The sequence below is a fragment of the Poecilia formosa genome, unplaced genomic scaffold, assembly GCF_000485575.1.
Source record: "Poecilia formosa unplaced genomic scaffold, Poecilia_formosa-5.1.2 Scaffold39, whole genome shotgun sequence".
NCBI classification, from domain to species: domain Eukaryota; kingdom Metazoa; phylum Chordata; class Actinopteri; order Cyprinodontiformes; family Poeciliidae; genus Poecilia; species Poecilia formosa.
In genome coordinates this window covers 850957-865224 of record NW_006799978.1, presented here as the reverse complement: position 1 = coordinate 865224, position 14268 = coordinate 850957, and the positions used below count along the sequence as shown (strand labels likewise).

Here is a 14268-nt window from a genome sequence, read left to right as displayed (position 1 = left end):
CTTACAATTTACTTGAAAGCAACCCTTGGTATCTCTTTAAAAGTAAAGGCAGGAATTTAAAAGTGAATAAAGAGTGAGTTGAGCTCCCATGCTATCAACTTTCTTAGTCTCGGTTTATTTGTGAGCGCCGGTCTTGAATGGCTGCTTCATTCAAATCAAGGTCATAGGTCGTAATGAAAGAACTCCACTGTATTTGACTAGACTCAGCTGAAAACTATCAGGGCTGAGATGTTCTTCAAGTCACAAGCTCTCATTCAAAGACTCAAACTGAGAATTCCTCAGAGAAACCAGAGCAACCACAGACAACAGCATGTAATATTCATATTTCTGAAAAAGAAACTTCTCTCAGATCTAGAATGAAAAAGGTATTCCGGTTACATAAAGACAGTGTAAAACTGGGAGACAGAGCTTGTTACAAACTGATGTATTGATCCAGGTTGTTAGCAGACAGGATGTTTATTGATAATCTGATTTAGTGAAGGACTTTCTGAATGAGGATTTGCTGTCACGCATGACTGGATGTATTTTCTGTCATCAGACGGAGCCTGACATCATTCACCTGCAGGTATTTGTAATTTGAAGCTTACTGCACTCCTGGTAGCTTAAGATGCAACTCCTTTTGAAGCCAGTGATTCACTTTGCAATGCTTCAAAAGTAGACAAACATGCATCATTTTTCAATCTCAGCCCTTCACGATACAGCATGAAACGACACAGAGAGCTTAAACTATGTTTGCATGTTACCTAGAGGTTTGAATTAGTTTCTCTTGAAAAATACTGATGTCTATTTGTATACTGTGAATACAGAGATATGTCCATCAGGTAACATCATTAACATTGTTTACAGAAAAATTGTTTTCAATTTGTGACATACTGTGCAGCTCTTGCATGTCTAATGCTGAGAATTTTCGTACGTTTTCAAATTTAATGAAAATACGTAAATAACGGATTTACATAAAAGGTTGAAAATTAAAACAATTTTATTTATGATTAATCAGATTATGCATAACTCTTGGCAGGTACAGCATGTTCTGAAAAAAACTGGAAGCTGAAAATAAACGAAATTTGTTTCAAAAAAGTATTAAAGGGTTTTCACGCATTTACAGTGTAAATGCATACATGCATTTACAGTTGAATAATGCAAAATATATGTGACACTGAAGTAGAAAGCACATTTTGAAATTATTCATTTTGGTTTCAGTTTTGTACACTACAAAAACCTCACATTTTGGCAGGGGTTTGTTGACTTTTATTCAATCCATTGTACCAAACAGCCATACAAATCCTAAAATCTCACCATTGTACCCAGTCACAAAATATATTTTGCACGTTCTTGACATGATATAATATGATGACAGGATACAGAAAATCTTACCTTTAGACAACCAACTATTGGAGATTATATTAAAGAAACAGAAGCAGAAAAGGAGGGCTTACATTAAAAAGATGACAAATAGCTACCAGAAGTATGGGAAACATGCAGGCATGCCCAGAGGTTGTTCTAAGTTCATGCTGACAGGCTGTAAATTTGAATATAAAAGAGAAGAACTTACCAGGCCAGCTATTGGTGTTGGCAGTCGGTTAATTTTCTTTACCAAGCCAGGTCTAATGGAGCTCAGTAACCTCATGAAAAGAACAAAAATACAAAGTAATCAATAAGGATCTTCAAGTGAGTTTAGAGAAAAGCAGAATCCCAACTTGAAACAGGAGCTGATAGCAAGTTGTGATTAAATGCTCAAATGTTGAGAACAAAGAGTCTGTGCAAACAACCTCAAGGCCTCATAGTGCCTTCTTGAAGGTTAATAAAGATAAAGGCCCTAAATCAGAGAACTGGGTCTGCGCTTCTCCTTTTAACCTTTGAACTTAGTGGATTAAGAAGGTCAAACTCATAAAACTGTTGTAAAATTTGAACTCTGACTGCCATACGTTTTAAAAAGGTACAGATGTTCCTAAGTGGGAACAGATCGTTTACCCCCTTTGGTTACCACGCCACGAAATAATTTCAAACTCCAACATGTTCACAATCAGACATAACTTAGACAAAAGTGTTTTGAGGAAATACAGTTATTTTCTTCCATAAAGGAGCTCAGGCTGCAGATAGTTACCAAATAAAAAAGGAATACTAGACATTACAATTTGTTAATTAAATCTATTCAAGGGTGTTTGATAATTACAAATACTGGCATACATCAAGATAGAGGATGTTGTTTTAAACCCAATGTGTCCAATGTTGCATTATAACAAGACTGTTGGGTTTTCTTGAGCTTTTCTAACAGAACAAATGTCAGACAGCAGAACAAAATGTACATGTACAGTTATAATGCTTTGCAAAAATATTCACTCTGCTTGAACTTTTTCCTGTAAATTTTAGCAGAATTTTATGTAAAAGGCCAACATACAGTGAAGAATAGTTATGAAGCAGAAGGGAAAGTATATATAGATTATGAGAATGTTTTACAAACGCAAATCTGAAAGGTGACTTTGTGAACCAACTTTCACTCCAGTCACAGTTACAGTCTTTCAGGTACATCTGACAGGTTTAGGTTTGAACATCTCTGAAATTAACATTTTCACCAAATCTTTGTCAAATAGCTCACTTCTCAAGTGTGAGATTTTAGGGTCAACTTTGACTGGGCCATTCTAACACAAGCATGCATTCATCTGAAGTATTCCATAGCAACTTTGGCTCCATGTTTAAATCATAGCTAGGCAGTTCTGTCTAAGTAGGTTTGCACTTGTGATACTGTTTCATTTCCTTTTCAAGCTGTGATTACACACCAACTTGTTTATGTCCATCATCCATCCCTCCATGGTCTATACCTGCTAATCCTTACAGCGTTCCTGATCTATATCCAGCTGTGATCGGGCGAGAGACGGGCTACACCCTGGACAGGTCACCAGTCCATCACAGGGCAACACAAACACACACGGGACAAACAGCCATGCACACACAGATTCATATCTAAGTGGGGATTTAGACCTAACAGTCATGCTTTTGCACTGTGGTAGGAAGTGCAATGGTGGATAGCATATATTTTGTACCACAGTGATGTAAATGCAGAAGGTAATATTTTTTATTTTTTTTTTGCAATCTCTCATCACACGAGAAGCAATCTTTTCTCTGGGGCAAACTACAGTACATTCCTAGTATCCATGAAGAAGCAGCTGTACAGTTCCGGCTCTCCCTCCCTGTCTTATATTTCAACTTTTGTGTCTGTTTTCATCAGAGGAAGCACTGTAATGACCCTTCCTTGTGAAGGGAAAACCCCTCTCCTGGTTACACAGTATTAGGTATCAGCGGACCTGAGATGCCGACCGCATTCCAGCAGTCAATATGAGAAACAGTACCATACAGTGCCTGTATAGCATCCTCTGGATGTTTTCCCCTTTTAATTTCTTTTACAAATCAATCATAAGCAATGAAATACAGGGGGGAAGGAGAGAGGTGGCTTAACCTAAAAATAAAATAAAATAAAAAAATTTTAATATCAAAATAACAAGTAAAAGTACTAAACATAAAACCTGGGCCATTCCAGATTCTGGTGTCTTTATGCTATAATCACTGCACTCAGCTGACCTCCATTCCACTCATTCTGAGACTATAAGCACCAATTGCCTGAACTTCTATTGAATTATGTCAGTGACTTTAAAATGGCATTAATATGCAACCATGTATTATTAATATTTTCATTTAATTGTAGCTACTTTCTTGAAATCAGTTTTACTTTGACATTAAAGGGGATTTTAGTACAGAAAACTTGATCAAGTAGGTCAAATCTCATTACAGATATATCTGAAAAGCAATAAAAGTGTAAAACATCTATGGGGTGAATACTTCTTATAGGAACTGTAATTTACTTCTCATTCTCTTAGCCTAAAACGTGTTCTTACTCCAGTTAGAGATTTCCTGCTGGTTTGTTCATTTCTAAAAATAATTTTGAAGTAACAGTAGAAGTAGGATGTTTCTGTACTCTATGAATGCTGTGTAGGTGTGTAGATAAGAAAACTGGCTGATAATAATTACAACAATATCTCTACTCCAAAAAAGATTGTTTGGGATAAAAATGTGCCTCATAAAAACCATTTAAAAAATGCATTTAAAAAAATACACAAATAAACCAATGCTGGCAGATTCCGTATTACATAAAGTATTGGGATCTACAAAAAGCATTTGGAAATCGTAGCAGTGTTTATTCACCTCAACATAAAATTACATTATCAATAAACACAGATAACCAACAGTTCAAACATCCAAAACTGTCACCCAAACAATACATCAAGCAAATGTGGAGTACAACATTATTGCACTGTTTAACATTTTTAAAAACAATATGGAAAATTGTGCATTTCTGCAACATTTATAAAACATCATAGCTTAATTAATTAGTTTTCAAAGACAAACATCAGATTAACTTTATGCAAAAAAGCAACTGTAATGTTTAATGTCCTTTTCATGGTGAACCAGTGTTGCTGACAGATGTGTAGTTGGGAGCTATTGTAAAAAGAACTGAAATGAGTTCAGTCATAACTTTCAAACTTAGCCGTTTCGGTAAATCTCCAGGAGGAAGTGAAACTTGAGGGTCCTTGAGCTGCAGCATCCAGATAACTGTGTACCAGTGTCTTAAACTCTAAAACCTCAGGTTACTTCTCTGTGAACTAGTGAGAAAAAAAAAAAACAGGAGGCTGGGGCCGACCTCTAGCACCACAAAAACAGAGATGTTTGCCATTGAAGAGCAAACATTTTCATGTGACTGGTTTTCAATATCTGTACTCCGATGCGACCAACCAAGTCAATTCAGAAACAACCTACACCTTCTTTTAGAACCCTACAACCATTTCTGTATATTTTGTAAGAACATGAATAATTGGAACCACAATAAAAAACAAACAAACAAACAAAACCCATTATAAGCTCAATAATCAATGAGTCATATAAAAAAAAAGTTGTGTGAAGGTAGCTTTACACAACTTGACACAGTGACCTGATGTCAATGGGCAGTGAAGAGTCATGCATTAGTGTTATTGTTTTCCCCATTGTCAGTTATCTTTGAAAGTTAATTAAGCTCCTCCTGCAATTCTGCAAAGTAATTCATAGTAACTAAACTAACAGTCATGTTTTTGAACTGTGGGGGGAAGCCGGAGTACCCAGAGTGGGCTCAGGCATGTACAGGGAGAAGACCCCAGCCTGTGATTCAAACTCAGGACTTTCTTGCTGGAAGGAAACAGAGGCAACAACTGTGACACTGTACATCTCCACTCAAAGTCAATTTAGCCTAATTTTTTGAAAACTGGATGCACATTTTTATAAAATGAGGAGAAAACAAAATATAGCAGAGATTTAAAAAATATATTGATAAGGTGGGGTCCACAAATGGCTAACAATTAAACTAGACGTTTCTCACTGACATATGTTGAAGACAGAAAAAGGACAAAAAGAAATAGTCATAATTAGCATATTTAGATACAGAGCTAAACAAATGCAGGAAAAACTTACTCGCACAGCAGAATCCCGTTCTCCAAACCTCCTCGGAAATCCTTGTCACCAAAGCACCGTCCAGTCGCAGCCTACAGATTGAACAACAGTGGTGAGTCACTCAATTATAACACCAAAAGGGCTGCAGATCATTCCAGGTTCACAGTGTGAACACTAGACACATGGCCTGTCAGAAAAAAACAAAACAAGAGCTGCAACTTTTCTCCTCACATCTTCATCCCTACCAGAAAATCTGAGAATGGCTTGGACATGAGCACAAACACAACAGTTGTATGTCACGTCCCCCTCCAGTGTAACAGCTCTAAACAGTAACAAGCTTGACATAAGCTGCATCATCCTCACCAAATGGCTGCGGCGGGCTAATGTTTTGTGACAGAGGATTTGTCGGTTAATAGAGGCTCAGACCATCCGAGACGAAGTCGGTCTATGAGCGTTTTCTGACAACTGATCATGAGGCATGGCTATGTGCAAAACACATGTTTATTTGTTAAAGAAAGTCTTTTAACGAACTGCTTTTCTTCAGTATCCAATTTAAACTGTTGGAGTCTTCCCCTTCTCCCCCCAGAACATAAAACGTTTCTCCGGTGTGATTGAACGTTTCATGAATGGTTCTTGCGTCTAACATGAACTCAAGCATCTTTAGAGGAAAAGTAAACAACATAATGAAAAGATGGGGCATGCGCCAAAAAATGTGCTGTCGAATGACTTCCATGGCCAGTCTCTTTTAAGATCCATTTATTCTGCATGAAAAGAAGAGACCCCTTTCGGTTTGCTGCTAAGGAAGCCAAAACAATTACAAGATTAAATTTCCTGAGTGCTTCTTTTACATTTATTTACACAGCTGTGGGAAGAGTGCAGACTTGTAGAGTATGGTCGAGTGCTTTTGTCAGGTTTTTGGGTCTCCGTGGATTCAGGAGGGGCCACAAACGAAACAGACGGCTGTGTGACACCGAGTAGGGCCAAAGGTAGGCCCTAAATCTATAACAGACGCCATATTTGGTGTTTATTTGTCCTTGTGTTAAACCACTCCTGAAACAGAGAAAATGTCTGAAGTATCTTATTTGGGTTCAGAGGAAAAATAATTAGACTGTAGCTCATTTGTTCCAGTTTGGGATATGAGTGTATCCAATATCTAAAAAATAGTGTGATAATGACTGAAGACTTATTCTAAATGAACACCAATGTACCCAAACATAAAATATGACTTAAATTTTAATACAAAAAATTATGTTATTAGATCCTGACAGGATAATACGAGACAATCTGAAAGAAATGAGCTCCTCCATGCGGTCCTACTGCCATCTGCAGAGATACACCGCTCCCAGTAAGGTTATACATTATACTGTCAGGACATAATGACAGTTTTAATAGATATGTAAAATAATTTGTATAAAAATGAGCTATTGCAGCTTTAAATCAAAATTAGCCTCAGGACTACTTCCTAAAAGAGGTGATAAAGAATTTGTCTGATATTTGTCTGATTCTAAAATAAAATCAAACATAAAGAAAGCAACACAATGGTACCAGCAATAATTTAAAAAATGTTTTTTTGTACATCAGATTCCTGAACGGAGGGACGAATCCAGAGCTGGAAAAGTCTGGATCTGAACGTGAAGCCGGGTCATACGAGGCTATTTAATTAAAAAGAGGAATGTGTTGCTTTTGTCGTTTTCAGTGGAATGTCGCTCACATTGTTTCACAAACAATCACATAAATCTCCCTGGCTTTGTTTTCCACCTATTCACTTCCTTCCCTTAGGGAAACCTTCATGTCTAGACCAAAGTCCTTCTTATAAAGCAGCGATTCCTTCCACTCTGGCATTCGCAAGGAAATGAAAGCTCTGCTGATTTAGGAAAACACAAACAATCTTTGCAGAACTTAGCTTTTGGCAAATCCAGTTTCCCTAGGAGGGTTTCTGATTCGGAACATCTTTTTATAAAATATAAATCACAAAACAGACACTTGAAAGGAATTTTTATGTGGAGAGTCTCCTCTACAGTTGGTTCGTATCTGTCAGAGATTCCCAATTGTCTTTGCTGGAAGGATGTCAAGAAAAAATAAAATGCAACACAACTCATTCAATCAATATAACAATATCAAAGAGTTTTCTGTTGAATAGCCACAGAGTTCATGGCTGTCTCAGTGCTCGCTCCCAGTCTGAAACAGATTACTACATTCCTTTGATTATGATGACCATTCAATGAAAACAGACAGAAGTAACCTGAGAAACCCAGAACTTTACAGCTACCTAAACCAAATTAGACACCTCTCAGAATGGCCGGGATTCCTTGACATGGGGAATGAAAACACTAGTTACGTCAAGGCCCCTGAGGCCAGGCCTTTTGCAGATCTGACGTTGTAAGCCTAAAGGTTGTTGGACATAAACAGAAACATGCTCTCAACCCCACAAGCCTGGTTTCCAGCACCATGCCTGCTCTGAATCTGTATGCCTGCTTTGCAGTCAAAAGCATTCTGCATTAAAGCCCAACAAGTTAAGTGTATTGCATAATCCAACAAAGCACGCACAAGTCACAGAACGCACGTAAACACATCCTCTGGCCAGCAGCCAATAATCTTGTTAATTCATCTTGGCAAGAGCTGGAACTGTGAAAGCTTCTGGTTCTAAGAAACAAAACAAAGACAAGAGAGTCCAGCCTGCTAACAGAGGACACAAAGCTGATAAAATGAGCAGCAGGGTGAGACACAAACAGCTCTCTGGCTTTATGATGATGCTTTATGACATCCAGCGTTTTATTCCAGAAACAAACTTTCTATTGCTTTCATTACCAGAAACCAAAACATTTTGTGGCACAGAACTAAAAATAAATACGATACATTTTCAGATGCATCACCGAGTCAGATCAGAGGGTTTGCATGAGTGGTCCCTATGACGGAGCATTAGAGGGGATCCAGTCAACACTTAGACCTCCAACGAGGTCAACCACAGGTCAGGAGTGGTATCTGCCTACAATCAGTCATCTGGACCTTTTCTCAAGCTGTCACCACTGCCACCCCTGTGGGGGTCCTTCATGGAAGCATTGGAGTCCTCAGATTTCTACTATCTGAAAAGGGAATGGCAGCGAGAAATTGGCGAGTCGAGGTCCTGGACTGAGCCGTCTACAGATTTAACCAGTAACATCTTTACAAAGGTGATCTTGCTTAAAATGGTTTGAGATTTGATTTTTGGTTTAGTTTTAAGGTTAGCATGACTAAATTTAACTAAATCACAGCAGCAAACTGAAAGTATGCCACTAATTATTGGTTTTAATAAATGGTTATCTGGTTGAATCAGACTTTTTTGTCCATACAACTGCCACTCACTGCATACTTTCTCTTTTTTGGCTCATACAGTTAATCTAATAGACGACTATGGATGGAAATCACAGTTGGTCAGCGGTTTCTAATGACTTCTGATTTAAGTCACTTAAATTCCTCTCTTTCTCATTCTCATTCTCAGTTTATACTTTACCAAGTTACCTAGATGCCTAAATGTATTGCTGTCATGTGACTGGTTACTGACTAACAATTGAAAAGTTGTACCAAATAAAGTGCCTGAAGTCAGCAGAACAGACCTCAAAGAGAACTGGAATCAGTGATTTCAGGTTAAGATTAATTCTTGTTGGGTTCTCCCTGAGAAAACAGTCTCCTACCAACTTTTACAACCACTACACAAAACATAAAATGTGTGTCTGTAAGGCAAAATTACTTGTAATTTTTTTTTTCTCGAGTTAAAAGAGATTTTCTGATTATGCCTGCTGAATTATTTTGGTACTAAAATCACCAGCTTCTTCTGCACACAGATTGCTGAAGATGACCGTTCACACACACACACCGACTTGCAAAAAATTAATAGACCCCCAACGGACCACACAAAAAGCAAGTGCTTAATCATTCAATACAGCCATTTTTGTCAGCATGTTTTCTTTTAGGCAGGATACAAGATGGATGACTTTAAAGGCAGCATGTGAACTTCTGAAACCGTGAGACACGCTGAGACCAAATAAAGGCTCACTGCTCAGGCCAGAGAAAGTGAACAAAAGTGAACTGGGATACAGGGATCATCATATGTAAGAGAGGTTTATCTAATGTAATCACCATAGCATTAGATAGTGGAATTATCACTGGGCTGTGACAGACTAATCCTAGAGGAAGACAATGAATTTTGATGCATCTAAACCTACTTGATGACAGAAGAGAATTTAGGCCTAACCTGCCTTAACGAGCTCCTGTTTTAATGGATTATATCAGCTGTCATCTTGAAAGACCACCACGAAGTGCAAGAAAAACAGTCATCAAAAGAAAAGATCTAAATTAACCATTCAGTATCCAGCTACACAGTATTATATAATTTTTAACATAAAACATAAGAAAATATGTTTGGGACAGTTATAAAAGACTTTTGTAAAGGATTGATGGACAAGTTAGCATGTGCCAATCACGCCAAGCAAGCAGCAGCCATTATTGTTATGTGCAGAACAACAAATAATTATCTAATTATTAGTAAAATAATGATATACAGTAACTTCTAGCTGTAAGCCTACTTCTGGGTGTTTTGCATTCTTAATGATTTATGTAGCCAAATTGTCGTACTAAAGTTTTTGCAGATACCTTCTCCTGCTGCAACCACTGCTTACGTTCTTGGAGTGGTGTGGGGATAGATGACAGCAATAACAAAAATATATAATTAGTAATGAGTCACATTATTGATCAGATTTGAATCAGCATGTTTAAATACAATGAAAGCAAGAATGTTAACTTGGACCATATTCTGTCAGTTTAGTGATATTTCCACAGATATAGTTTTGATTGGTCTCCAAAATAACGCAGAGTACAAATCTGTCCGAAACTCGACCATCAAAAGGAGGCGAGACCAAGGCTGGTGTACTACTGTAGCACTACTGAACGCTGACAGGCATCACAAAACATCGCATTTTAATAGGAGTGTGTACACTTTGAAAGCTTCTGTAAATGAAATATATTCTTAGGGTTATTAAAAACAGAAAGGCTCAATAAAAGTTTTGTTATCTAGGAGTTTACACCCCATAAAAAAAGTTTACAGCAACACTGGAATCTGTTCTGTATTTTGGAGAATAAAAAGTAAATTTATTTCTGCTTCAAAAAACATCAACTTGCTTTCATGTATTAAGAAACACAAACACATTCATCTTTCTGCTGTCACTGTCTCATTTTTACCAGAAAAGCACAAATGTTCCCAGGCACACAGTGGATCCTGTGAGAGTCAGCTGGCGTGGGAAACCTTACACAAGCCCCGATTAGTCATGAATTTCTCCTACTCAGCAAGACACACTGATTTCATCGCAGTATTTACGGTTCAGTTGTCAGCAGACGTTTGCAGTAAAAATACATATTCAAACACAGTTATAATCAGCAATAAAATTATTATCACATAATAATAATAAAGTAATGGTCAGGCATATTCCGGCCTCCAGAGTTCTGTGACCACTGGTCTGTGATCAGCAACAACAGGAAAATGTTTTCTTATGGTGTTTTTGGTGTCACACATCTGTCTCTGGAATCAGTCCATCTCTCAAAAGGAACATATTGATTAGATTTCCAATATATGGAGAAAATATAGAGACCCCATGGAAGCTCAACTCAGTTTTACTCTCTGATGTTTAAAGGAACGTCACTTGGAGCCAGGAAGACGTTTCCTGGCTCCAACTCCTGGTTCTGAACTTAACTTCATGTCTTTTTAATAAAACTACAGATAATTTGCAGTTTCTGCATGTGGATCCAAACGATGTTATAACACTGTTCTCTATGAGCATAAAAAGCAGGCTCATGTTTTATTGCTTGTGATTTTTATCACATGTAGTCCTTGAAGACTTAACATGTCTACCACACACTCCTACATCACCCACATGCTAGACTGTGCCATTTGTCCTCCGCCTCACTCACTGGTGTTATGTAGCTATTAGGCCGTGGGTAAGAACAGCTTGGGCATTCAGAAACAACAGCCCAGCAGTAAATTCAAATTAAAATGGAGTTTCTAACTTTGTGAAACAAGAACTGGTTTTTACTTAAAGACCTATAACATACATCCATAGCAAACACCTGGCATCTCATCAGAAGAGGCTGCTCCCTCTTACAAATCTGTTTTCCTTGGAGTCTAAAATGCCTGAATTCCAAAACCCAGCTCCTTTTTTATCCCTTCCCTTCTCTTTTACTTCTGATAAGCTCTGGTGATTGAACAAGACAAATTTCCTGTGACTGACATGGACTTGCCCTCAGCTAAATGTCAGTTTTCCAGCCAGTCCGTCCCGTTTACATCCTGATTAGAAGGTGGAACAATGTTTTTGTTGTGGATTAACTCTAAGTCTCCATTGGTGCCGTTCTCTGCCACCACCTTTCCTTCCAACATTTTACCCCCGTGGATTGACATCTTGGGGCATGAAGGACAAAGGAGGGGCTTCCCGGTTTTAGATTAGGCAGGAAGTTGTCAGGGAAAATTTAAATACATTATTACAGAGGACCAACCTTGTTTTCCGCTTGTGAATCAAAACTCATTTTTAAGGGTGCAGGGGCAAAGCGCAACCCACGTATTGAGGCCTTGGTCCTCGTGGAGGTGGTCGCAGGTTCGATTCCCGGCCTGGTGACATTTGTTGCAATGTCTTCCCCCTATTTCCTGTCAAACTACTTTCAAATAAAGGCCACTAGAGCCAACAAAACCTTTAAAAAAACGACTCATGTTTAATACCCACCAATTTTTTAGCTATTTGTAAAAATTCTGAAAGCTATCTGTTGTGCCAAACGTGGTGATTTATCGCACAAAATTCAAAACTGGTAGATGGTCGGGGTCTACCAGCTATTTTTGTATTCATACCAAAAACAGCTTCAGTCTGGTATGCAAATGATTACAGACTTGTTTTCTACCTGAAAAGAAGTGTACAATGCAACATTTTGTAGTCCCACTTTAGAAAGTGAGAACAAAAACAAAGCAGGGAGGACGCCCAGCTATCACTAAACTCTATTTGGGAACATTAAGATTCTCATACAGCTACACCAAGGGAAAAAAGTGATCTGAATTATTTTTCCCAAAGCAATAAGCTTGCTCTGAACTGAATTACTCACTAGAAACAAGTTCAGGTGGAAAGTAAAGGTCACTGGTACTGGAGAAAAATAAGTTTATGACCAAAAGACTTCCTGTAATATCCAATAAGCCAAAACTCTGTACATTTTATAAAATGCAAGTGGGAGGAATCCCCTTGATGAACGGGGATTTTCCCCAATAGCTGCTGTGCAGAGTTCAGGTATAATTGGTACTTTAGGTTGTCAAAATACCAACGCAACTCCACATAGATTTAAACAAGGTTCATTCTCAAATATGGGCACAGTTTGATTTAAAACATTTGTTTTCAAGTTGTTGTATTATTGTATAATCTATTTAGCTATCTATCCAGGCAGTGGGTACACCTGCTCATACTACTATATTCATTGGGGAAAAAAAAAAACTCCAGTGAAATCTCCAGTCAGTTCTATACTTTTCACATTTTTAAGTTTTAGATCAGTTTTTCAATTCCAGTCATCAGGGGTTTCTGCCTTGCATATTTTAGTTGTGTCTGTGTTCCAGAACATCTGATTCAAGTGATTGCATGACCTCCTCTGCATGTCATCAAGTGCTGCAGAAGCCTCTTAATCACCCACTTATTCAGGTCAGGTGTGTGGGAGAAAGAAAATGCCTAAAACATGTACAGGTCCGTGAAGACTGGAACACTGTTTATACCATAATAAAATCTAATTTTAAAAAATGACAAGAATTCTTTGTTTACTGCTGTGACTTTAGAACCCGGATACCAACTGAGCCGTGGTTTTAATGTACACCTCTAGAAGATGGATGGAGGTAAATAAAGGACAATCCTCCAGGAAAACCCGCTAGAACCTGTTCCACTGTAATTTTAGTTGACAAAATGTGAAAAACCAGTGAAGCTGTCAGTCAGCCGTCTATTCTGACTAAACTTGGGAAGTCTACCTTCTCCTTGCTAAAGAAAGTGTACAAACCTATTTGGGAATTTTTCTGGCAATGAAAAAACACATTAATGTATCAAAGAAAGAAATAGAGAACTATAGTCAGATTGTAAATGTTACTTCACAAAGCAGAGTGGCAGACAAACAAATGTGCATATTAAGTATTTTAAGTAGTGGTATAAAAGCTTTATTTTGCTCATTTTGTTGATTTTTGTTTTAAAAATATCTCAGCTTTATTTATCATGATTTTATAACAGTTGGGAGTCTCACTTGGGTTCTTTAATTGTCATTCCTGTGCATTAGCACCTTTACTAGAACCACTGCAATAGTTATACTTTTATTAATATTTTAACAAGAACCAGATATTCACCTTGCTCCTTAACCCTTGTGCGTCCGAGGACTGAGGCAAACGTGGAGGACAGAGGCAAATGATACAAGTTTTACGTGTGTGGGGTCAGTTGGACCCCATTTGTAAACACAAGGGTTAAAACGACAGTAAGCAGATGCAACAATGTAAGAAATACACACTGACCAACTCATGGAGTCCACAGAAAAGCACAACTTCACCATTTCTCTCATACCTGACGGGATTTTAGAGACAAGCTCTCCAAGAACCCGGATAGGAAACAAAGATCCTCGATGTCGACACTGGTTCTCTGAGCTAAGCTGCTTAAGCAGCTGGGCTTTTCCATGTGTTTCCCCTAGTCTCCAATATCCTGCCAGCTACAGCTTTCCTGACGCACAAAACAACAACTACCCAGTGGTCACACAAGGAGTGAAGTCAAACTC

The 14268-nt window shown here is 38.0% G+C and overlaps 1 protein-coding gene across 7 annotated transcripts in view; it reads right to left on the bottom strand.

Annotated features, from left to right (window-relative positions):
• Nucleotides 1-14268, bottom strand: part of LOC103137307 (LIM and calponin homology domains-containing protein 1) — an 80115-nt gene that overhangs the window by 40610 nt on the left and 25237 nt on the right. For all 7 annotated transcript variants that reach the window (XM_016670915.1, XM_016670916.1, XM_016670917.1 and 4 more), the window contains exons 2-3: nt 5494-5564; nt 1553-1622 (exon numbers count right to left, since the gene is read on the bottom strand). In XM_016670915.1, the coding sequence (XP_016526401.1) occupies nt 1553-1622; nt 5494-5564 (141 nt within the window). The remainder of the gene's footprint in view (nt 1-1552; nt 1623-5493; nt 5565-14268) is intronic.